This window comes from Aulostomus chinensis, chromosome 12 (genome assembly GCF_037954235.1).
Source record: "Aulostomus chinensis isolate RoL2024-O1b breed Wild chromosome 12, RoL_Achi_v1.0, whole genome shotgun sequence".
Taxonomy (NCBI): Eukaryota; Metazoa; Chordata; class Actinopteri; order Syngnathiformes; family Aulostomidae; genus Aulostomus; species Aulostomus chinensis.
Genome location: NC_141331.1, coordinates 15,509,135 through 15,532,578, shown reverse-complemented (window position 1 = coordinate 15,532,578; position 23,444 = coordinate 15,509,135). Strand labels below are relative to the sequence as shown.

At 43.9% G+C, this 23,444-nt stretch overlaps 4 protein-coding genes across 6 annotated transcripts in view; 3 read left to right on the top strand and 1 right to left on the bottom strand.

Moving 5' to 3' along the window:
* The first annotated feature begins 4,555 nt into the window (after nt 1-4,555).
* On the top strand, nt 4,556-9,153 carry LOC147252224 (lanC-like protein 3). Its single transcript, XM_086220435.1, has 5 exons — nt 4,556-5,348; nt 6,252-6,375; nt 7,564-7,761; nt 7,858-8,065; nt 8,909-9,153. The coding sequence occupies exons 1-5, from the start codon at nt 4,560-4,562 to the stop codon at nt 9,066-9,068; spliced, it is 1,479 nt and encodes a 492-aa protein (XP_086076561.1). The 5' UTR covers nt 4,556-4,559; the 3' UTR covers nt 9,069-9,153.
* A 1,796-nt stretch (nt 9,154-10,949) lies between these two features.
* xk (X-linked Kx blood group antigen, Kell and VPS13A binding protein) lies at nt 10,950-17,788 on the top strand. Its single transcript, XM_086220432.1, has 3 exons — nt 10,950-11,363; nt 14,819-15,081; nt 15,450-17,788. Exons 1-3 carry the CDS (start codon nt 11,119-11,121, stop codon nt 16,361-16,363), a joined length of 1,422 nt encoding a protein of 473 aa, XP_086076558.1. The 5' UTR covers nt 10,950-11,118; the 3' UTR covers nt 16,364-17,788.
* A 161-nt stretch (nt 17,789-17,949) lies between these two features.
* Nucleotides 17,950-21,014, bottom strand: LOC147252222 (dynein light chain Tctex-type 3-like). 2 transcript variants are annotated; one of them, XM_086220434.1, is made up of 5 exons: nt 20,837-21,006; nt 20,005-20,046; nt 19,791-19,914; nt 19,619-19,696; nt 17,954-18,629 (listed from the first exon to the last, which is right to left on the bottom strand). In XM_086220434.1, the coding sequence occupies exons 1-5, from the start codon at nt 20,861-20,863 to the stop codon at nt 18,559-18,561; spliced, it is 342 nt and encodes a 113-aa protein (XP_086076560.1). In that variant the 5' UTR covers nt 20,864-21,006; the 3' UTR covers nt 17,954-18,558. The 2 variants fall into 2 exon arrangements, with proteins under 2 accessions (XP_086076559.1, XP_086076560.1); XM_086220433.1 differs by having other exon boundaries at nt 17,950-18,629; nt 19,791-20,046; nt 20,837-21,014.
* Nucleotides 21,015-22,557: 1,543 nt separating this feature from the next.
* The window catches only part of sytl5 (synaptotagmin-like 5), a 36,281-nt gene continuing 35,394 nt past the window's right edge, over nt 22,558-23,444 (top strand). For both annotated transcript variants that reach the window (XM_086220431.1, XM_086220430.1), the window contains exon 1: nt 22,558-22,714. The gene's annotated coding sequence lies outside the window, so the exon portion shown is untranslated. The remainder of the gene's footprint in view (nt 22,715-23,444) is intronic.

The window sequence follows — 23,444 nt, the reverse complement described above, 5'->3', positions numbered from 1 at the left end:
ACTTGCTGATCCTTCAATGTACATTAATATACTATGTATGTACTCACTGGTAAGCACAATGCACATTGACATCTATATTGATGGAACAGGAGGAGAGAACATGCCATTACATAATATAGAACTGTATAAAGTGTGATATCAGTGCTGAAATGTGTCCTGGCGAATTAATGAAAGTAGTTGGGAAGTTCAAAGTTCCACATTTGTTGTATTTTGTAGATTTATTCCCCCATTGATTATCTTGGTGCTGTCAGTCCACTGCTTTTAATTTAAAGCTTGAATCCCAATTATCATCATCGTCGTCGTCGTCGTCGTCGTCGTCGTCGTCGTCGTCATCGTCATCGTCGTCATCGTCGTCATTTCAGGAATTTTAATTGAAGAGGATGACCAGTCCTCCACAGTTCAACTCCTCTGGTCCAGCCTGACTCGTCATCTCTTAGAGGAGCCTGTTCAGAACCGTCCTCCTGGTCCACATCCCCCCAGCTGCTGGTCCCAGTATCTCCTGCTTGGTCTGGTTCTTTGAAATCCTAAAGACAGACGATGTTCAGACTTGAACCCTAATTTTGAATGTACTCTCAACCCTTTATTATTACTCTTATTTAATGTATTTTTTGGGGGCTTTTTAAATGTTTTTTTTTATATCCTCACAAAAAATGGTTGTTGGCACAGAGGGAGTTTCTATTTACTTTCCTCCCTGACTTCATAAATACTAATCAGCTTTAGCCTGTGGTTTGCTCACGATGTGGCGTTCATTGGTGAGCAGAAGTCAGCTTGATCCTTCGACTTGGAGACAGTTGATGCACAGAAATCAGATTTATTATGGTTGTGTTGATGTATTTAATGCACTGAATTCGATTATTAAACTCCTCAACATGAACACGCAATAAGAAGGTAAAATGACACCGGAGAGTCTGTTTAAAAATGTGTACTCACGCAGAGGATTTAACCTTGGTGATAAAAAGTAGATCTTTCATTTCAATTTCTTAACAAATGCTCCTGAATGGGGAGATTGGTTTTTAAAAATTCACCCTGTTACATAAATACTGTATAATTCTTTGTAACCACCATTCTGTATTTATACTTCCTCCTCCATTCAGGTTGCATGTTGATTTCTATTCAGTTTAGGATCCTTAGAAAAAGTATACAATATAATAGTATAGATATTAATGAAATGAACAGTGTAGTATAATCCGTTCTTCTAATATGGGGACGGCATGGCTCAGAGGTAGAGGGGCTATCCAGCAACTGAAGGGTTGCTGGTTCAATCCTCACTTCCCCCAGTGACCATGTTGAAGATTCTGAACCCCTAAATGTTCCTGATGAGGTTGGCGCCTTGCATGGCAGCCTTCACCATCAGTGTGTGAATGTGTGTGTGTGTGTGTGTGTGTGTGTGTGTGTGTGTGTGAATGGGTGAACAAGATGACATTGTAAAGCGCTTTGAGTAGAAAAGCATTGTATATGTTGAGTCCATCCATCCATTTCCTACTGCTTATCCCAACACATAGAGACAGACAACCATTCACACTCACAGTCACACCTACGGTCAATTTAGAGTATCAATCAGCCTCGTCCTCTCTTGATGTCTTTGGACTGTGGGAGGAAGCTGGAGTACCAGAGAGAACCCACACAGGAACAGGGAGAACATGGAGACTCCACACAGAAAGATCCTGTGCTGGAGCCAGGGACTGGAACCTGGAACAACAATCAGGCAACAGCGCTAACCACTGCACCACCGAGCCGCCCCAAAATTGAGTTCATTTATCATTTAATATAATATAATAATATAATAATAATATTTGACATTTGGTGTGGATTTTGTCTGAAGTGGAACCTTTGGTGTGGACTCCTATTAGCTTTAGCTGAAAGGAAGAGTTCACCCATGAAAAAGACAGAAAAATGAATCTATATTCATAAATCTAGATTGTCTCTTTGAACACCCTGAGACTGATCCTACCCAGCTGCTTTGTAACGGAGTCAAGGCTGACATTTCTTCTGCTGATATTTCCAAAATTCAGCAGCTCATATTCAATCTATCCATCTGAATATTCAGAGGAAAAAGGAAGAATAATCTTGAATTAATGTGTGTTTTATCAAATCAATCAGGTGTGAGTCAATCAAAGGAAACAAGATCTTTCATATGTAAAGCAAGATGTCTGTACAAGCACAAATTTCTAGCCTGACGCAAGACGGATGATCATGTTGGGGGGACAGACGTGACACTGATGTTGTCTTTCTGTAGTAGAAGTGTAACATTATCATATCACAATGTGTGTGTTGCTCTAAACGAAACCTTGAGATGTCAGTCACTGAATAATAGAGAGGACCTGCAGACACAGCTTTGTACTTAAGTGATTAAGAGGTCTTTACCACGGCGTTCACCTGTTCACGGTGGTACCAGCGACATTTACAACACCGCCGTTCATACTTAAGCTGCATCAGCTGCATAATTTCCAATATAGATGCAAATTGAAGTTCTGCCATAAAGTCTGTAGATAAGAAATAATGAAATAATGAAAATATGCATCGCTGAGCGCGACTTGATTCATTTTAATTTGCCAGTCGGTTCTGTTGTCCACAGCTTAGAGTTGCAGTCAAAACTGCCTGACAAGTTTGCAAAGAAGAAAATGACACACACACACACACACACACACACACACACACACACACACACACACACACACACACACACACCCATGCGTATAATTTCCAACTACTTTTAAGTCGGAAGAAAACAGCCACCAAATTAAAATGCCGTCTTGCACTTGAACTACATGGACCACTTATGGGCACATCGTGGTTTCACAGCTCCAAATGTACTTTGACTTTCCCTTGATGTAAACATCTCTGAATAATTACAACTATCAAATGTTCATTTTGCATTTATTAAGCTTTGGTTTGGAAAATGGTTGCCTTTTTTACTATCCAGAAACATAACACATTTCACATTCATGAGATGACTTTTGCTTCAGCATTCAAATCTCTGAGGCATCCATCCTCGTTTTATCTCTCTGATAGTAAACGGAGCAAAAACTTGGCTTCAAATTAAAATTTCAAAGTTTCTCTCGCACACTCTGATAACAACTGGAGTCAAGTTAGAAATGTCAAACAGTTGCTGCGACCCGTGGTGGTTCTGAATATGGTGTGAGGTCTTCAAATTCTCAGGCTTGTGCTTTGTTCTATTAGACGACCAGCGGTGAAATCACAGCCTTGCACTCAGTGCGACCACAGACAGTCAGCGGTGTCAGAGGTTGTCAAAGTTGTGACATAGAACACAAGAATTAATTCCTACTGGCTCTTTTCTGTTTTTTTTTTCATATTGTTTTTATACAAAGAATTTAAGCACATAAGTTATTCAGAAACTGTAATGACTAAATTGGAATTAACATTCAAAATTCACTAATCGTCTTAAGCGTTGGCTTTTTCTAGTCATTCCCAAGAATTTGAACTTCTAGCGCACTTATCTTCAGCACCACGGACAGTGCCTGCAGAAGTCTGTCGCCCCCTGGTGGTGAACACAAGACACAAATCCAAGATACAAAAATATGAATCAGGTGGCCGTAATTGGTGCAGTGGTACAGCATGATTGAGCAAGAACTAAACCGAATAACAACGCCTATAGTAGTAGTAGTAGTAGTAGTAATAATAATAATAATAATAATAATAATAATAATAATAATAATAATAATAATAATAATGATTTCCATATAATCATGATAATTGTGCTGCAGGGTGGTGCAGTGGTTAGCACTGTGGCCTCACAGCAAGAAGGTTCCAGGTTTGAGCCCCGGCTCCAGCACAGGATCTTTCTGTGTGAGTCTCCATGTTCTCCCTGTTCCTGTGTGGGTTCTCTCTGGTACTCCAGCTTCCTCCCACAGTCCAAAGACATCAAGAGGGGACGAGGCTGATTGATACTCTAAATTGACCGTAGGTATGAATGTGAGTGTGAGTGGTTGTTCGTCTCTGTATGTTGGCCCTGCTATGGACTGGCGACCTGTCCAGGGTGAACCCTGCCTCTCGCCCGTTGATGCTGGGATAGGCTCCAGCCCTCCAGGACCCTTACTAGTAAGGAATAAGCGGAAGACGACGATGGATAATAAGTGTTGTTGTTGTTATTATTTATTATTATCAATATTATTTGGAAATTAAAATAGTACATAAAATAACCATCATTTCCATCAGTGTAAATCACATATATGTTTTCAGGTCTGTCCTTTCAAATACACACTTTTTTTTTTACACAGAATTCCCAATTTGTGGAATCCTTGACAATATAATAAATATGATAAAACATTGCAATTATCTATATTTTCCAAATAGTTTAAAGGCTAGATAATCTTTAGATTGTGCTTTTGGCTGTGCTGACATCCCAGCAGTCATAGAATGCAAGTATATGCATTTAATCAGGCGGCTTCTCTACTGGAGTGCAAGTTTAAGTTACGGTCATATTATCGCTTTTGCTCTGCTGTGCGTATAAAAGATTTGTTCCTGTTTGTGGGAAATCCAGTGCGGTGCTCCAGGTGTCGAGCTGTATGTCAAGTAATCAAATGCTCCTTTTCTACATCATGAAAACACGGGAAGGAGCAGCTCTGTGTCTGTGTGGCCTGCCTCAACTCTGTATGTCATCGGCAGACATGAACAGTGCAGGTGACGGCAGGTTGACCCTCCAGCGTGAGTCTGACCCATCAGCGCTGACATCCAATCAGCTCGGGGCAGTTGGATTGCATCACTGTGTTGCTCCCCTCGCATCCTTGGATACCTTCTTGAACGCACATCTACGTCTACAGCCAGCTGTCTCTCTCGATCTGCGGCCTCCTGTAATGGAAAACAACCGCTGCTTTCCGAACCGCTTCTCGGACTACAAAGGCGCGCTGCTCCCGGGGCAGGGCGCGGAGGTCGTGGTGCCTGCCGTCATTGCCTCCGTCGATAAAATCCTGAAAAAGGTTCCTATGGACATCAGCGACTGCGACGGAGGGTTGTACGATGGCCCGGCCGGGGTGGCGTACATGCTGTATCATGTCAGCGAGTGTCCGCTCTTCTCCGAGCAGCGGGACGCCTACCTGAAGGCGGCCAAGCAGATCATCGATGTTTCTGTCAGATACGTGGATGCGGAGCCGGATAAGAACATGCGTGCCGCCTTCCTGCTCGGCGGGGCGGGCACCTACGCGGTAGCCGCGATGATCTACAAGTCCTTGGGCTTGGCTGACTTCGTCAAGCCGCTGACTAAGTTTCGTAACCTGTGGGAGGTGTGTGCGCCCATCAATTTTCTCGAGTGCGGCTCAGATGAGCTGTTCGTGGGGCGGGCCGGCTACTTGTGCGCCGCTCTGGTCCTCAAACAGAAGCTCGGCATCGAGGTGAGCTCTGCACCTTCTGCTGCTCTTGGCCCTGCTGCCAAATACTGAACCAGCACCTCCCGGACTGACACAGGTCCTAAAACAGCCTGCAGCTCCACAGCCCATTTATATACCAACAAGTCGATAGGGAAGCTGATCATCTTAAAACCAAATCAAGTGCAAGTGGGCAAGGCTGGAGTGCAATGGTGGTTTACATTTGCACATATTTAATTCACAAAATGTCTTTAATGCCTCTATGTTCGAATGGAGTGTGAATGAAGTTCAGAGTTAAGGCCTGAGACACATTTGGAAATAATTTACAGATGTGAAAGAAGAGTGGGACAGAGTGAAACTAGCAACTGAAAAGTTGAGTTAGGCTGAAAATGTTCGAAAGCTTTGGAACATGGAGAGGTGTGAAGGAAGTTTCTTGCTGCATTCAAACCAATTACAACCTTGCCAGCAGTCCACTCCGATTAGCAATACAGAAAAAAAGAAGTTCGCTATTGATGCAGCTCCTAAATATTCGTTATGTGAAGTGAAATGGTAAACAACCTCGGCGGTGGAGTGGAGTCAAGCTGTCACCCCAGCCCAGTTTGGCCCACACAGGTATTCCATATTTAGAGTCTCGCCAGTCAAATTTAGTTCCGCAGCAAAATCTGAACCCTTTTCGTGGAGGTGATGTATTTGGTAGCATTTATCTGTTTGGAGCGCACAAAAACCTGTGAGACTTATTCTCACTAAACATGGTGGAATGGGTGCATGAGGTTACATGTCACTTCCTGTTAGCTTTATTAGCTGGTCCAAGTAACAGCGGCGACCTGATGTCGTCCTCTGTGGATGTACTTCCTGTAACAGCTCCACCGAGGCCATCAAGTTGAACCATATTTGGGGAGATAACGCCAGGATTTGTTGTTTACCCTCCAGATTCTGAGCAAGGATCAAATCAGATCTATCTGCCAGGCCATCATCGAGTCTGGAAAGCAATACGCCAGGAAGAAGAGGAAGCCTTTCCCCCTCATGTACTCGTACTACGGGACTGAGTACCTCGGTAAGAAGATCACTAGCTTTTAGCGTGTTTGCTGAAAGAGAAGTTCTCTTAATCTAGGATCGAGATTTGTTTTTACAAATAACTTTTGCATGTATGTTACTTTTTAGAAGTTGAGCTTTAACTGGCCGTTACAGATTGGCTGCCCTTTGACTAGAGGAGGATCTTTTGCTATCACACAGAGAGGATGTGAAGTCACCAGGCTACTTTAAAGAGTTTTTTTTTTTTTTTTTTGATGCAGCTTTGCTCCGCTAACATGTGTAAAGCTATAACTTTCCTTTCCTTGACTGCATCAGATGAAGAGACCCGTCAGGGGTGGAGAACCTCAGTAACTATCACACCAGCTCACAGTTCATAGTAAGCACAGCACCTGCTAGCACTGTTGCATGGATACAACGACTCTGAGGGTGAGCAGGGAGTAAGAAGAGTAACACTCAAAAAAAGAGACATTTTAACCCAGACGATTTTCAAGAGAATAGATGTGGTTAATCTCTGACGCTGCATGTCCTACCAGACTGATGGTCTGTACTCGGGTTTGCTCGACATCAAGAAGCCTCAGATCTAAAGGGAATTCACAGGCCCTGGTTTTCCAGCCACAGAGAGTCGTGTTTTTCCTGCATGTGTTCAACATTTCTCAGGAAGATCGCCCAGAATCCAAAGGAATAACATCCATATTTGACAATTCTGCTCCTCACGGTCACATCCTACAATCAGAGTTGATGCAGGAGTGTCTTAAGAGTCACGGTTGACCTTCATGCTGGACTTGAAGGAGTTTGTGTCACTCATTTATTCGCCATAACCGCATTGTTCCATGTGCAGAAACTTTAGTCCGAATTTCAAACGTATTGGCAGTGGATGTTTTGCAGAATTGTCCAATATTGACTGTCACATTAGAATGGCAAGATTACAAAGGGCTGCTTTCTTAAAGTAGGAGCTACAGACAGGTCCTTCTAGAAACTGTTGTATTCAGTCCACAGATGGACAGATTTATTATCTGGAGGAAACTTATTCAGCGTTATCAAGACCACACAGGAGGTTAGACAGTAACAAAGCAAAGAGCCAGTAGTCCTTTGTGAATGTTTGTGCTTGTATGCTTCGGGTCCCGTCTGTCGGTGTGCTTGGCATGGGGCTTCCTTGCATGCCTGGTCTGGTGGGTGCATGTGTGTTACCCCCCACCCGCCCTCCTGTCAGGCGCAGCCCATGGCCTTTCATCAGTGCTGCAGATGCTGCTGAGCTACCAGGACATGCTCAGTGGGGCAGACAAAGACCTGGTCTGGCAAAGCATCGATTTTCTCATGAATCAGGAGCAAAACTGCAACTGGCCAGCAGAGCTTGGCGCCATCATCGAGAGGGAGAACGAGCTGGTGCACTGGTGTCACGGCGCCCCAGGTACGCTCACATTAACATGCTTATTCACAGCTTCTCTGTCGCTGTTGCTGTGGTTTAAAGACCTCCGACTGTCCATGCGACTCCCCTCTCATACAGGTGTGGCATACCTTTTTGCCAAAGCCTACCTGATTAATAAGAAGCCTCAGTATCTGGACACGTGCATCCGCAGTGGGGAGCTGGTGTGGCAGAAAGGTCTGCTGAAAAAGGGACCTGGGATATGTCACGGAGTGGCCGGCAGCGCTTATGTTTTCCTGCTGCTTTATCGACTCACAGGAAATTCCAAATACATCTACCGAGCTCAGAGGTAGGAAACCCCTCCTGTCCTTCTAGCCATGCCTCATGGTGACTTTATAGTTGTTCTTCTAAAGATTGTGAGGTTGCAAGATGAATTCCAGAAATCTTCCTATAAAGAAATGATTTGAAACAGCTTCTTGACGCCGACACTGTCGCGAAAGAAAAAAGGGCTTCATTTAGAACTAGGGAGCAATCAAAGTGTGCATACAATCACAAACTTATCAAAACATGATATGACCTTCTTTTCCCACCAGCCAAAAACAAGTCTGTCAGATCACCAATCCATCTGTAATTAAAATACACGGCCTCAACGAATTTCATCATGTTCTAATTTTTAGGTGATATTAATATAATTACTCAATCAAATCAAAAATAGAGCTTCTGGTTCACAGATCTAGACTACGGTCCAGATTATTTCCAGACCCTTCCACAACTATTACAATCATTTTGCATAGTTTCAGATAATTTGATGCCGTATTTGCCAGAAATGCTGCCCATAGATGTCTCCTGCCAGACCGGTCAGGATCTCTGACCCTGTCCCTCCATTAGACTCTCAGATATCAAAAAACAGACAGTGATCGCATGACCTTGTCTTGTCACAGGTAACTGATTTAAATTTGGGTGTATAGATAGGCCTGTTATTGTGTACACCTGTGAATTTCTTTTGATTCAAGTCACTTGTATCTTTATTTTTGGGGGTCGAATGCTGAAAACTGGCAACGCCAATGTTGAGTGTAAGTTTTGTAAAACCTCCAAATATTCCAACAGCACAGGTAAAAAATGACCCTGGTAACTTCGGTGGTCTGTACGGGCCTGACTCCTCTTCCAAATGTCCGTATGTTTCTCCCCTCAGGTTTGCAGAGTTCCTCTTCACTGAGGAGTTTAAGGTGGGCTCGTGCTCAGTAACCAGCATCTACAGCCTGTTCGAGGGCCTGTCGGGAACTGTCTGCTTCCTGGTTGACCTGCTGCAGCCTGACCAGTCTGAGTTCCCTCTGTTCAGCATCTTTGAGTGAATGAGTCTCTGCTGCTCACTGACCTGAACAGAAATCCCCCAAAACAGGATTATAGAAACCTGCATTAAAAGTGTGATGGAGTGGGGTGGGGTAGGAGGAGGAGGAGGGATGGAGGGTGTTTATCTGAGGATTATAAATAAAAATCACATTTGAGTGCAGTTGCAGTAGAAGCCAGTCATGTTTGGTGTCTATTCTCAAGTGGATGTTCAGCTTCCAAGCTCTACCAGATCCATCCAGCTCGTTGTAACATTTCCTGCGTCTGTTTACAAAAGCACTGAAGTTCGACATGTTTGGAAAGAGTGAGTGAATTGGCAGCATATTCTCCCTGCGTGCTGCTCTCAGGTCAGACACCATCGTCAGTTCAACAGCAACCACACGCGAGTTAAGGAAAAACAAGTGTCACATAATGCCTTTAAAGTTTTTCTACCACTTCACCAGCTCACGTATCACAGACTTGTGAGTTTATGTCGTGAGGCCTCTTCTTTCTCAAATTGTTGTCGTCACAATAAACAGAATCAGAAGAGAAATGTGGAGAAGTTTATTATTGTAATTGTCTGACTTTGAGCTGTGCAATTTTTCTGGTCTGAACTGAGGTAAACCCTGTGACTGCTGTTTGTATCTATTGATGTTTTCATCAGTTATCTACAGGGACCTTTGACATGTTCAATGTGTTGTGACTTTCACCCCCGTGTTAGGCTGTAGACGACCACCGAGGGAAGGAAAAAAACACCTAAAGAAGTCACCGTTTTCCTACCAGTGTAGTTTCTTTTAGATGCTACTTTTTTTCTTTTTTTTTTTAACGGCACAGTTGTGTAAATTAAAGTTCAGTTTCTTAAAGATAATGAGGCCTTAAAAAGAAATTTGGATACAGTCACACGTCTCAGAGAAACATCTGAAACTGAAAATGCTTTGGGAGGCGTCGTGGACAGGAGTCGCTGCAGTTGCTACTGTAAAAAGGCCTGTGACTTCAGTGATGCAAACCAGAACAGTGACCTGATGCTAACTGTGCCTGTGGGAGCATTTGTAAGCAACATATGTGTGTTTGTTGGTTTTGCATTTGTGATCTAAGCTGTCAGAGGCTAAAGGATTATTATTGTTACCATGGTTAATAAAGTGTCCAGATTAAATGCGGTGTCGTTTGTTTGATTCTTTTGTGTATGAGTGAAACCTTGAAGAGCTGTAGGGAAGAAACCGCAAGAAAAGTCTGAGACAAGACAATATGGATGAGTAATCACATTAGAAATTAAATATTATTGCACAATGTACAGTCAGCACTTCACACACGCACACAGATTAGACATCAAGGTGCTCAAATGAATAAAAGGGAACGAACCTGGGTCTGTTTGATGCCTCTGCCTGTTAGAAGGCAGAATTTCATCAAGCTGCTCTATTTGTCATCAGATAACTTGTGTCTGGATTTAGTGCCAAAGCAATTGAACTGGCTTGATGTCTGATGATTAGAAATAAAGTAAACATATCATATATTTGCTTATAACACTTGAGTCAGTAACTGCATACTCAAGCAGATGTTCAATACCAATGAGTATCTCTTAAAAGATTTTCCTTCACTGACAATGGCGGCCTGTGGTATTACAACTGGCAAGGAAGAGCATAAACAAAGAAAGCAACGATTGCCTTGGCACTGGTTATGGTTTTGTTGTCCGAGTAAAACAATTTATTTCCAAAGTAATTTGACTTTCTAGTTAATGTTTAGTGAAAAGAGGATATTTTCAGGGTGACTTTATTGGTCTTATCTAAGTGCACCACATATGTTGGCAAGTGTGTCACTGGTGGCAACCAGCTGTTTCCGCTTGGTGTCGTCACGGCTCGCTGGGCGGATTTGTCGCTAACCGGCGCCCCCTGCTGCCGCTCCGCGGAACAACAGCTGTCTGTGAAAACATCCAGCCCGCCTCTCACAGCGGAGGAGCTGCGGCGTGAGCCCGACACAACGCCGTCCTCTCCGGTGGGTGAACGACTGTCTGGTGGTATGGATGTGCGGACCCCGAGCAGAGCAGCGCGCCGCGTCCCCCAGATGGCGGAGTGAGCGAGGATGCGACTCCCCAGCTCCATCTTTGTGTCGGTGTCTCTGTTCACGGCCGAGACCACGGCAGCTCTCTACCTCAGCTCCACGTACCGCTCTGCTGGAGACCAGATCTGGCAAGGGCTCACGCTGCTCTTCACGCTGGTGCCGTCCGTGTTGGTGCAGCTGACCCTCACCTTCATACACCGGGACCTGAGCCGGGACAGACCGTTGGTCCTGCTGCTCCACATCCTGCAGCTTGGACCCATAGTCAGGTCGGTGTTTTCTGGTCGTCTCTGTGTGGCGCATCCCAGCACGACTGTGCTCATTGTGCTCCTAATCTCCCCCGCTATTGTTACTAAGGCCACATGTGATTTTTGTCTGGTAAAAAAAAACCCTGCGTGTTTAGCCCGGGTGAACGCTCACATGCTGCTCTTTGCATTTCTCCGGCCTTACGCGAGCCTGGATCGCGCTATGAATAATAATGGTGCTGCCATTTAGATCAATACCCCTCGGTGCTCGTCGATATGTTCCATATATCAGCCACTGCTGGGCATTCGCTCTCCCCATCACCCTCAGAGGCCGATTCATTCCTACAATAGAGCCTGTATCTGAAGGAAGACCCACTGATTGCAGTCGGTCCCACATCTGTGCCGGGAAGAGCTCTCACCATCGCAGTGAACTCAGCGGCCATCTGCCTCAGCTGGAGGACTCTAATCCTGCACGGAGAAGCCTCCGCTTAGATGCTGCACACAAACACCTTTTAACCTCCTGGAATGATTAGACTTGAATAATTGAGTAATTCTTCAAGTAAAGGAAATGAAACATTTGGTACTGGAGCCGTTGATTGGATATAAAAGGCTATTATTAGACTGTCAAGGAGATTAAAATGTTTTTTTTTCATGTTTTCTAGACCAAACCAATGAATCAGCAGCTTAATCACTGATGAAAACAGTTTAAAGATCCCCTCCACACATACATGAGAGTACACAAAATAGTCTTAATTACTATGATGTGAGCTTGACATGGTTTGGACATAAAAACAACTGCATTTATAACATTAAAATCCTTTAAGAACAAACAGACACCACCTACATGTTTTAGTAATCCCAGAGTACCAAAATATACAAATATCTCTCATTTCACATTCAACCGTGGGACACATAATGCCTCCTTACCTCTCTGGAAAGTCATCTCTCACAGTTTTGAGGCTTTAGAGCTCCACATAACACTTGTAAGTGTGGTATTTTGGATTTCAAAATATTTGCGATGTCACAAATCCTGAGGATTTCTCTTAAAATGAGAGAAAACTGTGAAACTTTTACCTGTGAATGTGAAAACAGCAGCCATCGTTCTGCCCAGTTAAGCCCTAAAGTTCAACCATGGGAAAAGATGAAGAGGAACAGGTTCTTTAAACTGGAGGAGGACTTTAATCCAAACCTTCTCACGGCTGAAACAACAAGTCGTTTGACTGAAAAGTGCAAACTCAGCAAAGTTGCTTTTATTGTTTGTTTGTTTTATTGACTTTCAAAGGCACGCCACGAGCACAGGAGTAGATATTAGTATCAAAGTCCTGATAGAAGCGCTTATGCTATTCCTGACTACCAATGACATCCAAATGTCTTTTTTGGGGGGAGGAGTTAAGCAGGTAATTTGACCTCGGTGACTGGTTTCCTCCTCAAGTGTGCGTTTGCTGTCCTGACATCTGCATGCTTCCTGACAGAGAGCAGATCTAAGAATAGCACACGTCTGCTGGTTTCTTATCTCTGATGCTACAACCGGAGAGGGAACGCTGGAGGCACCTCCTACTGTCACCAGCAACTTCTACTTTCACATTGTTGGGGGGGGGGGGGGGGGGGCGTGGCTCTGCCGGTCCTCTTCTTATTGCTTCATCCCAAATAAAAGTTCTCAGGCAAAAATAGAACAGCGGTTGGGGTCAATGTGTCCGTTTTGTCCCCAAAAAGAAGAAAGAGAAAGTTCATCTTGGTTCATCGTAGATGTTGAGGACTTCCTCGTTTGAGCAAGATTGGTGTTGCTAAACATGATTCAATATGCAACAGCTGTAATATGGAAACGAGAAGTTTCCAGTACACAAACAGTGATAATAGACCTTCACAGTGAAGAAATACCCAACACTTTTACTTTGTAACATTCTGGGTTTCCACCCATTTTCCCAGCAGCTATGATGAACTCGGCTGCTGTTCCTGCAGCTGCACTTGCGTTCAGACTGATAAACCCTCTGTCCCTCAGCAGCCCGGCGCTTTAAATCCCTCAGCCTCCCTGTTTTTATTGGCACTGTGTATCAGCGCTGCTTTACCAGAGCAGCGTTGGCCCTGTGCCCACACACCCAGGCAGATGATACAGCCGGCTCTTTAAAAATCCACAATAACAGAGATAAGTGCCTGTGAGAATGTAGGATAGTGTTACCGGTGAAACTACCTCGGCCTGTTGAGCCCCTCGTGTTCATGCTGAAGGGATGAATCGATTCGCTGCTGTTTTTTTAGCCCTGCTGGCGGTGTGATCCTACAGCTGCTGATTTTGGTCTGAAGTTTAGCTGTTAGCATGACTCCAGTCCTATGATTCTATAACCTCGGTTCATGTAGACTCACAAGTATGCAGAGTTACATCATCTTTAGTATTCTCTCAAAGTCCTTCATCCAAAATATGACTTTTATTTAGTCCCACCTGAATTTTACAAAGACGCACTTTCCTCTTGAGGTGTAATGCTTCCACGTATGTAGAAGCCTTATATCTCCAGTTGAAGGGCGCGGAGCGCTAGCCAGTGAGAGGCGGTGGAGACCCGCAGGCTGGTCTGGGGATGCTCACCCAGTCGGCCTATGTCAGATTCCTCCAGTGTTGGACAATATACGGCTCCAGTGCCTAATATGTTTCCTAACTTGCTGTGATGTGGATAAATGGTTCACACCTCCCCTGACACCCATGGGAGCAGCAGAAACTATCAGAGGCTGCAGCACAACAGCTGAAGAGACCCAACTGTCAAAACCATCTGCTCTGGAGCGTCTTTGAAGGGTAGTTTTAGGGTCAAGGAGGGTAAAGTCATAATATGTTTTTTGTTCAGTTTAGGATTAGGATGGCAAAAATATAATCCTTAAAATAATTGAAGGCCAATTTATTATTTTTAGATGAAAACGCCAGGAAATAATGAGCCGTTTCCCTTCAGTCTGTGAGAGATGATCTGATGTTCTGCTGAATGAGTTATTTTACTTTGAAGCTGATGTTACTTTATCTGCTGCACCTTCATCCAATTCCATAACTCCCAGCGATGAGTCAATCTGCTCCATAAAAATTCCGGAAATGGTTTTTGATTTATTGCTGCAATTTCATCACCGATTGCACATTCCATTTCCTGTGACTGCTTCATGAGTCAAGCTTTTTAATGTGACGCTGCAGCAGGAGGAGAAACCCAGCAGCTCGCTCAGTCTTTTATAAGCAAACGCAAGTCAGAGGACAACGCACTCAGTCACTATTGTGTCTCCTCATTCGGGGAAAGAGACTAAAGCCATTATCTCTTAAGTCGAGTGCGCAGAGCGAGAGAATGCTAATGTCTGTGTGTATCTTACGGCTATGTGAGCAGCCACTGTGGAACCTGATGAATAAAATGGAAAAAAATAAAGATAAATTTGTAATGAAGCACAACGTGTCCATCCCGCGCTGCTTTTATAAGGAGAGTTTGTGGCGCTGACTGATCCCTGTTTTCTTGCCGTTGCAGGTGCTTGGAGGCGTTCTGTATCTACGGCAGTGTGGGCCGTGTGGAGGAGCCTTATGTCAGCATCACCAGAAAGAAGCAGATGCCCCATGGGGGGCAGTCTGAAGAGGTGGAGCGGCAGGTGGGGCAGGCGGAGGGGAAACTGTTTACACACCGAGCAGCCTTCGCCCGCACCTCTGTCATTCAGGCTTTCCTGGGTTCTGCCCCCCAGCTCACCCTGCAGCTCTACATCTGTGTCCTGCAGCAGGGGGTGTCCATCGGGAGAGGTGAGGGGGTGTAGGGGAGTGGCTCTGGATGCTTTGATGTCTTTGATCCGAGAGCTGCACCTCATGCTGATGTTAGTCAAGTACCATATTGGACAAATGAGGATGGTGTTTTCTGAGTCAAAGAGGTCTTATGTAGTGGACATACTGCTGATCTGGGGTCAGATTGTCTGTTATGATCCTTGAGAGACTTAATCAAGGTACGCATAAAGTAAACTAGGACATCTGGAATTTGAATTAGGAGAACATAAAAAGGGGGTTTGACTATGTATGTTTTCTCTCTGCTGGCAGGCAGAGAACTATTTCACGCCTGCTGGGTTTACGGCCTGCAGTCACGTCAGGGCTCATATTTCTCTCTCTCTTGCTGTCAGGCACACTCATGGTGATCTCCCTGCTGTCTATTGTCTATGGAGCGCTGCGCTGCAACATCCTGGCTATCAAGATCAAATATGATGACTACGAAGTCGACATCCGACCCATGGCTTATCTCTGCATCTTCCTGTGGCGGAGCTTTGAGATCGCTACCCGTGTGGTGGTCCTGGTTCTGTTCAGCTCTGTGCTGCAGCTGTGGGTTCTGCCTGTTGTTCTGCTCAACTTCCTCATTTTCTTCTTGTATCCCTGGATTCTCTTCTGGCTGAGCCACTCCCCATTCCCAGAGAACATTGAGAAAACACTGACGAGGGTGGGAACCACTATTGTGCTTTGCATGCTCACTTTCCTTTACGCCGGCATCAACATGTTCTGCTGGTCAGCAGTGCAGGTGAAACTCAGTGACCCGGACCTCATCAATAAGTCCCAGAACTGCTATCGCATGGCTGTGTACTACATGTTGCGTTTTGTGGAGAATGCCTCACTGCTTCTGTTGTGGTACATCTACAAGACGGACTTCTATAAGATGATCTGTGCCCCACTGCTGGTGCTGCAGCTGCTGGTGGCCTACGCCATCGCCATCTTCTTCATGCTCATCTTCTATCAGTTCTGTCACCCATGTCGGAGGCTCTTCTCCTCCAGCATGACTCAAGGCCTTTGGAATTGCTCCTCTCTCCTCTGTCTGATGTTGAACTCTCCTCCAACGCAGAACAGGCCAATCGGAAAAGACGCCCCAGAGCCCACCAGTCCCGCCTCCTGCACAGAGCCAGATAATGACCGAGCCCCCGATACTACTGATGACACCACTTGCAACATGCTTGACGACACAATGTACGACATTCCTAACGAGATGAGCAATAATATCGGAGGCGGCATGAATGGTGACATTAACCATAGCGTATCCTGCAATGCTTGAAGCGTTACAGCTGTTTGAGGTGCCATTCGGAGGATTGTACAGAGAATAATCGCCCCCCCCCCCCCACCCCAACCTTTAAGTGCCACATTGACCCCTCAGTTAAAGGAACATGCCAATTTAAAAACAAGCAAACAGGTATTTGTCATCCTCACTTACGAAATGATTACTGATGTAAGAGCAATTACTCCTCTGGTCGTCAACAAATATTTTTTGTCACCGGCCAAAGTTAGTTCCCATTATGCGTTTGACTCTAAAATGACAGATTCATACCTCTAAATTATTTCATGTCAAACGACCATAAATATATTCATGCAGGCAAAGACTGCTGGAGAGGCTATGACAGAGGTATGCTAACACTTCATAGCGGTCAGCTGTGGGTCTCGGCTCGCTCGCGCACACACAGAGGAGTGAAGGGTAAATCTGTCTTCTTGTCTGGCTCTGGGGACGATGGCAAATACGTGTGTGCCCCCAAAAGTTGGCACATTCCTTTAAGTTTATCCTCATTTCATAAATCCATTCTGTTTTCTATCATTCTAACATGATGCTAACGTGTCTTTAACCTGGGATGTGTGAATCAGCAGACACACTGCGAAGGCGATGCTTCCCAGCATCCGAACCTGCCATCCTGCAGCCTTTAAAACAAATGTTAAGCTGCGGCCCCCGCCATCCAACTTCGGAGGTCGTGTTCACATATATGCTGCATTACTGACCACTGGGAGCCATGCATTTCAACTGATTGTATTTAGTATCTCTACTTGGTGTAGGGATGTGCATGCATGGATCCTGGGATTGTCTTTTTTGTACAGGGTTTATTTTCTTAACCTCTGTTAGTTTTATGGCTGCAAAACAATCAGCTTTTTTTTTTTTTTTTTACTCCTTGATAAGAGCTTTATCAATTAACACGTGCTGCTTCTGTGACGTATTTGTGCTTACTTGAGACGTAAACCTCCACAAGTTGTTAAAGAGCCTGTGTGATCACCGAACACATTACTGTAAAGCATGGACCAGATCTCTCTCTCTCTGATGTTTTTGCACGTTTACATGAAGGTGGCTAATGTGAAGCGCTTCATTCCGATGTATTCACTTTTTTTTTTTTCTCCTTATGTCCATTAACTGTGTTTCATTAGAATATTTGCACTAAATGCACAAAAAAAAATATCTAAGTGTTGGGAGTCATAGTGAGCCTTTTTTTTTTTCTTTGTTTCAACCTTTAATGTAGAATTGGTTTGACTATGTGTGAGAATGTCAGTGTTCTGTTTTGGTTTTTTTTTTTGCAAATGTCCTTTGTGCGACAGCGACCTCTGGTGTCACATCATCGCTTCTGTTTGTACAAACGAGATGAAGCCAAAAAATACGACACAACCTATTGTGCACATCAAACATTCGCAAGATGAAATGCTTTTAAAATATGAAATCCTACTTATAGATTAAATTTATATTTATATGTGAAAAATGTCTTTAGTGTCTTTATTTTGACAGCTAGGAAGCAGTTGTTTTCCTATCCTTTGCTCACCCCCAGTGGACATAAGTCAGAACTGCAACTCAAATGTCATTTACCATTTTTTGGGGGTTTGTGTGACGAAAAGAAAATGTTTTTTTTTCTATTTTGGTATAAGAAAATTGAAATATTTAATGCCTTGACAGTTCATGTTACAATTAACGATTCACCAACAGCTTTTCACAGGTTTACAGAGGTGTCTTTAAAAGTGCCCTGGTATTTAATGGTTCCCCATTTAACAGTTCTGACATGAAAATTCACAATCAGAGACACAAAATAATCGATTTTAAATATCAAAGAGGAGTAGTGCACTTTACACAACTGTTCAGGTACAGTTTTAAACTCAAATCAGTCATCAGAAGTCTCTTACAAAGTCACTTAGGAATGTAATGAAGGAGACAAAGTTAAGAGTTGATGGAGCACAATATTGAGTGTTCATTTTCTAACACTGAAGAACACGCGCTTGAACTGTCTGAGGCATCGTTTCTCAATGAAAGCATCAAGCCTGAACACGATCTCGTTCCCCGATAAACAACATTGTTGGTCCCAGCCTGAGGGAAGAAATAAGCAACTGGCACAATCGCATCTACTGAAGCTTTGTCTCCAAGGATCTCTCACAGCGTCTTGTTTGCGGCGTCATGTCGAGCTGAGCTGTAGACGTGTTGATGTCAGATGAGTGACCAGGGTGTCTCTCTCGTCACAGCGCCACGGCAAACACGCTGGCTACGCAGTACATGGTGCGGTTCTCCCATCGGACTGTGCAGCTTCCTGAAACACACAGACAACCATTATGCTCGAGTATGAAGCGTTCTGGTGTTGTAACTTTGAAAATGATTCAAGTCAACTTTTTAAATAAATGTAAAACAAGAAATAGTGACTTAAAACCCAATGAGAGATGGAAATATTAACTACTATAATAACTTACAAATCATTTCGGAGAATAAAAGCGAAAAAAAATTGCATACTGTATATTTGGTACAACTAATGCAATGTGGAGGAAGTAAGGAGTAATCAATGCTCTTGTTTTGGGATTTTGCAGGCCCACAGAGAGGTGACGGTGTGTCGGCGTTTGTTTTCAGGCTAATACAGATCTCACATCCCTGAAAAAAGACCCAGGTCATAGGTTTAACTGCAGTTTTAGATTCATTATAATGATATTAGAAAACCTGAATATAAAAAAAGAACAATTGTATTCATTGGGATATTTTATATATTTAAAAGAAGCCTATCGGATGCTAGTGTGTCTACCTTTGCTCAGACGAATCTCCTCCATTCCATTAAACCTGATGCAGATGATTTAGCAGAAACAATACGCTCTTAAAGCTGAGAGGGTCATCAAAGCTCACCACTGCTTTTATAACTCTGCACTGGCGCCAACTGTAGCCAGAGGCATTATGTTCTCAGGTTGTCTGTCCAAACGTATCCATTCTCGCTAACACATCATCTCAGGACATCAGTGGGTGAACTGTCAAAGACTTTGGCAGTCAAAAGTCAAGATCGCTTGGACCAACACACTTTGAAGGGGCATACAATCTAGATATGGTATTCCTAGTTTTAATTAAGCAGGTTTCAAATCATGTTAATTTATTCTTTCATTGCTCCATGTTGAAAGAATCCTTTTTCATTTAAAGTGTTCATTTATTCTAAATTCTGACCACAATCAAATTGGTTCCGTTCTGTTTTTATAGTCAAGGAAAAGTCCAGTTCTTGCCCTGCTGCTGGTGCAGCATCAGCACTGGTCGGAGCTGGTCTCTTACCATCAGTGGTGGTGTCCCAGTAGCAGGAGTTAGCCGTGTGGAGGCCTGCACCGCTCTTCTGCATGATGGTGCAGTTCACTGGAAAGTAGCAGATACCTGTGTGTAACTCCATCACATGACCGCATCACCACATACTTCATGATATTACACATTACACAGGTAGTTGGTTCACCGATGTATTTGAATGGGCGTCCTTGTTTCACCAGGTGAGCCAGAGAATGCTCCACGACACTGGCGGTCCACTGGTTGACTTTGCTCTGGTTGTAGTCCGTCCCTCCGATGACTCCTTCAATACACTGAGACGACAACACACACACACTTATGAACGCAGCTATCAGTTCCAACAGTTGATTTACTTTCAAGTGTTTACAGGAACAAAACAATACCTCTTTAACAATGATACTGGCCTCCTCAGCACTGAAGACCACCTGCAGGGTGTGAGAATGCTTTAGTAGCATCAGTGTTGAGATTCACTCGAACAGTGTTTCACCTGCATGGGTGGGGTTTTACATGATGTAACAGTGAACTGAGCATTAATGCTGTTTTCCCTGAAAATTCCAGCCTGCTTTTTGGGGCTTTGACATAGAAATTCAGAGCCCACATCTGAGTAGGTCTTTATGGTTGGACATCATTTGATCCATGATGTAAATGCCAATATATTTCAGTGTATGTGATGTATTATAATTGGAGGATTCTGTATGACACAGACATGAATAAAGCAATACTCTGATTATTCATTTTTTTAAAAAGTCGTCTCTGAACATTTACAGGTCGACATCGGGTCTCCTGTTGCTTTAATCTCGAGGGTTTCAGACGAATATTAGATCACAGTTTATTTCAATACATTACAAACATTACCTTTATATTTAAGTTCAAATGAATTTGTCGTTCTTTGAAGACAACGACACGAATTTCACATGAACAACGTTCCCGGTTGTTCTACAAGTTGTCAGAAAAAGATTTACACATTAGTGTTGATTCATGTCCCTTTATGACTTAAAAACAAATGAGTTGTTTTTTATGTTGTCGTTTTGTTTTGTTTTTTTTAACCCTCCTTCACCAGGATTTACAGCAGGCTATACATCCATCACCACACCCTGGCTACATCACCGTTAGCTCCGGCTAACCGGTTATATGAGCTAGCTAACATCAGCTAGCTCCGTCACAACATTAGCCGGCCGGGAACCGTTCCATAACCGTAAATAAGAACAGCTTTACCTCGTCTCCTGAATTGTACTCCTCCATTGTTGTCGTCGCTCTTTGTTAACAGACACACGCCGCTGTGTGAGCGTTTACTTGTTGTGTTTACTTCCTGCGCCTGAAGAAGCCGCACCTGAAGAAGCTCAGAAAAGAGGTTTCTTGTCGGTGTCGGTGTGTTTATATGGCGCTCCCTTGTGGCAGCACGAGAAACTCCAGAATCAGGCCAGGACGGTATGAGTGCTCGTCTTTTCTGTTTCTAATTTTATCCTCATACATTCGAAATTGATGATAAGTGCTTTCTAACTCACTGCATTTACTTCCAGCTGGTGCCTTACAAAGTAGTATTCCTTCACTCACTGTCTAAAAAAAAGGAATATTTTACACAATTTTGAGGTCCAAAACAATTTTAAAGGGACAAAACAACCGGAAACAAGCACTTGCCCTAAATACTGCAGCTGAAATGTTACTCCTGCCACCAAGGAATTAGACTCATTCATTGTCAGAGCCGAAAATATGGATATTACCCCAATCTGATGGAGAAATTCGAATAATGAAATAAGAGGTATAAAGGTACAAATTAAAAACATGATTTTTGTATTGAGCTTTTCTGATATTACTGAAAAATTACTGATAAATAGTGGCAATGAACAAGGAGGGAAAATCAATAAAGGTTGATAAAAAATAATCTACGAAACTTATTTATTGTAATAAAATCATAAAAATAGAGAGATTTTCAAAAGCTCTCGTCCAGCCGGTCCTTTTAGGAATGGACAGCAGAGACACGTCACAGGTGACATTTAGAATACACCGCGAACGTGAGTGGTAAATGGACTCAATTTTATATCCCGCTTTTCTACCTTAGCGGTACTCAAAGCGCTTTCACAGTGTCATCTCATTCACCCATTGATGGTGGAGGCTGCCATGCAAGGTGCCTACCTACTCATCAGGAGCAATTATGGGTTCAGTATCTTGCTCAAGGACGCTTTGACATGGTCACCGGGGTCGGGGATCGAACCAGCGACCCTTTGGTTGCTAGACGGCCACTCTACCCCTGAGTCTTGCCGAAGAAGAACAGTAATATTTGCGTGGTGTGGCTTTGGACGTTTGATCCGGATAATAGAAGCTGTAAGTAGCTTGAAACTTATTTTAGCAGATGATCAGTTTTTAGTCACTAATGATGATCACCATAATTAACCCAGAACAATTTCGAACAAATTAACAGGATAAATATCAAATGTGTAACAAATCTTCCGGTGTTTCTCCTCTTGTTCCAAAAGTTTAAGCTTCATGCCGTAGAAATATGAGCAGAGTTTAACGAGGGAAGGCTGTTCTCACGTTGACTGGTGAAAGTGTAGATGTTTCTTGTGCTCAGTGAATATTCAGGGTTCCAAGCAGGATATGTGACATCACAAATATTTGGTTTCATTCGGATCAAAATTCAGAATACACAAATATGGAGTTTGACACGTCATTAACACTGAGAGTGGACTCAGTCAGAGAATTAGGAGATATACTGTATGTTGTTTCCAGCAGTTTAAAGATTGAATATTCGTGTATTCAGCAATTTTCAGGAGGAAGAAAAGTAGGAGGTGTATTAAGGAGTTTAATGTAGTGATTCCAATTTTTTTCGTTTATAAAAACAGTAATTGTATCCGCACACGCACACACACACACACACACACACACACACACACACACACACACACACACACACACACTATCGCCACGCCCCCTCCAGTCGGAAACACCCTGCCTGTGGATTGCTGCCTCCTCCAGACCGTGCTGAGGCGCACCGACACGCTCACACACGGTCACTGATCACCGGACCGGCGAGTCCCTCCAGCCTGCCGTGTCTCCAGCCAGCTGCTCCCGAGTCCTCGCGGTCCTCACTCCCAGGTAAGACGACTCATCTCTGCGGGTCAGTCGACATCAGCTCGGGACACCACAAAGCTCGTGTTTTTCTTGGCATATGGCAGCGACTGATCCCGTATGTGTGTCTTTTGCTTGTTTTGGTGGAAGAGAGGTCTGATCACGACCTATTCTGTCCTCGCTGGGACCAGGTGGTCTACATGTAAAGTTAGGTGCGTTTACACAGGTGCAATGCAGCATGCAGTTGTTTCTTGTCGACGGCAGATGAAGGTGCACCAACTCTTGAGCAGCAAAACTGACTTGTTCCAACTCCCTCAGCGGGTGACGTGTTTGATCCCGGTCCTTCAGAGGCCAGGATCCCGATGACCTTGTCTGTGAGGATTCCACCCAGGACTGAACAGCTGACAAGCAGCCAGTCTTGAGCAGGTCCTGGGTGTCTGCAGGTGAACTGAAGAGTAGCTGAGATGAAGAAACATGCTGAGCTCATTATGATGCAGAGGTGGTGTCGCCTCCGATGGGCTGCTGGTGTTTGATGCTACCAGTCTCAGCACTAAGGGGGACAGGTTGATGCCTGTGGTTCAGGATTATGGTTCAGTGTCTGCAGCAGGATTTGAAGTTCACCTCAGGATGGTTTGACCTCCTGGGACATGATATGGCGGCAGCGAATAATAATGATCAGTTGACACTCGCTTGACATTTGAGGAGGTACATTCAGATAATTCTAGTTCTGCGACGGCTCCATTACAACCATTCATGA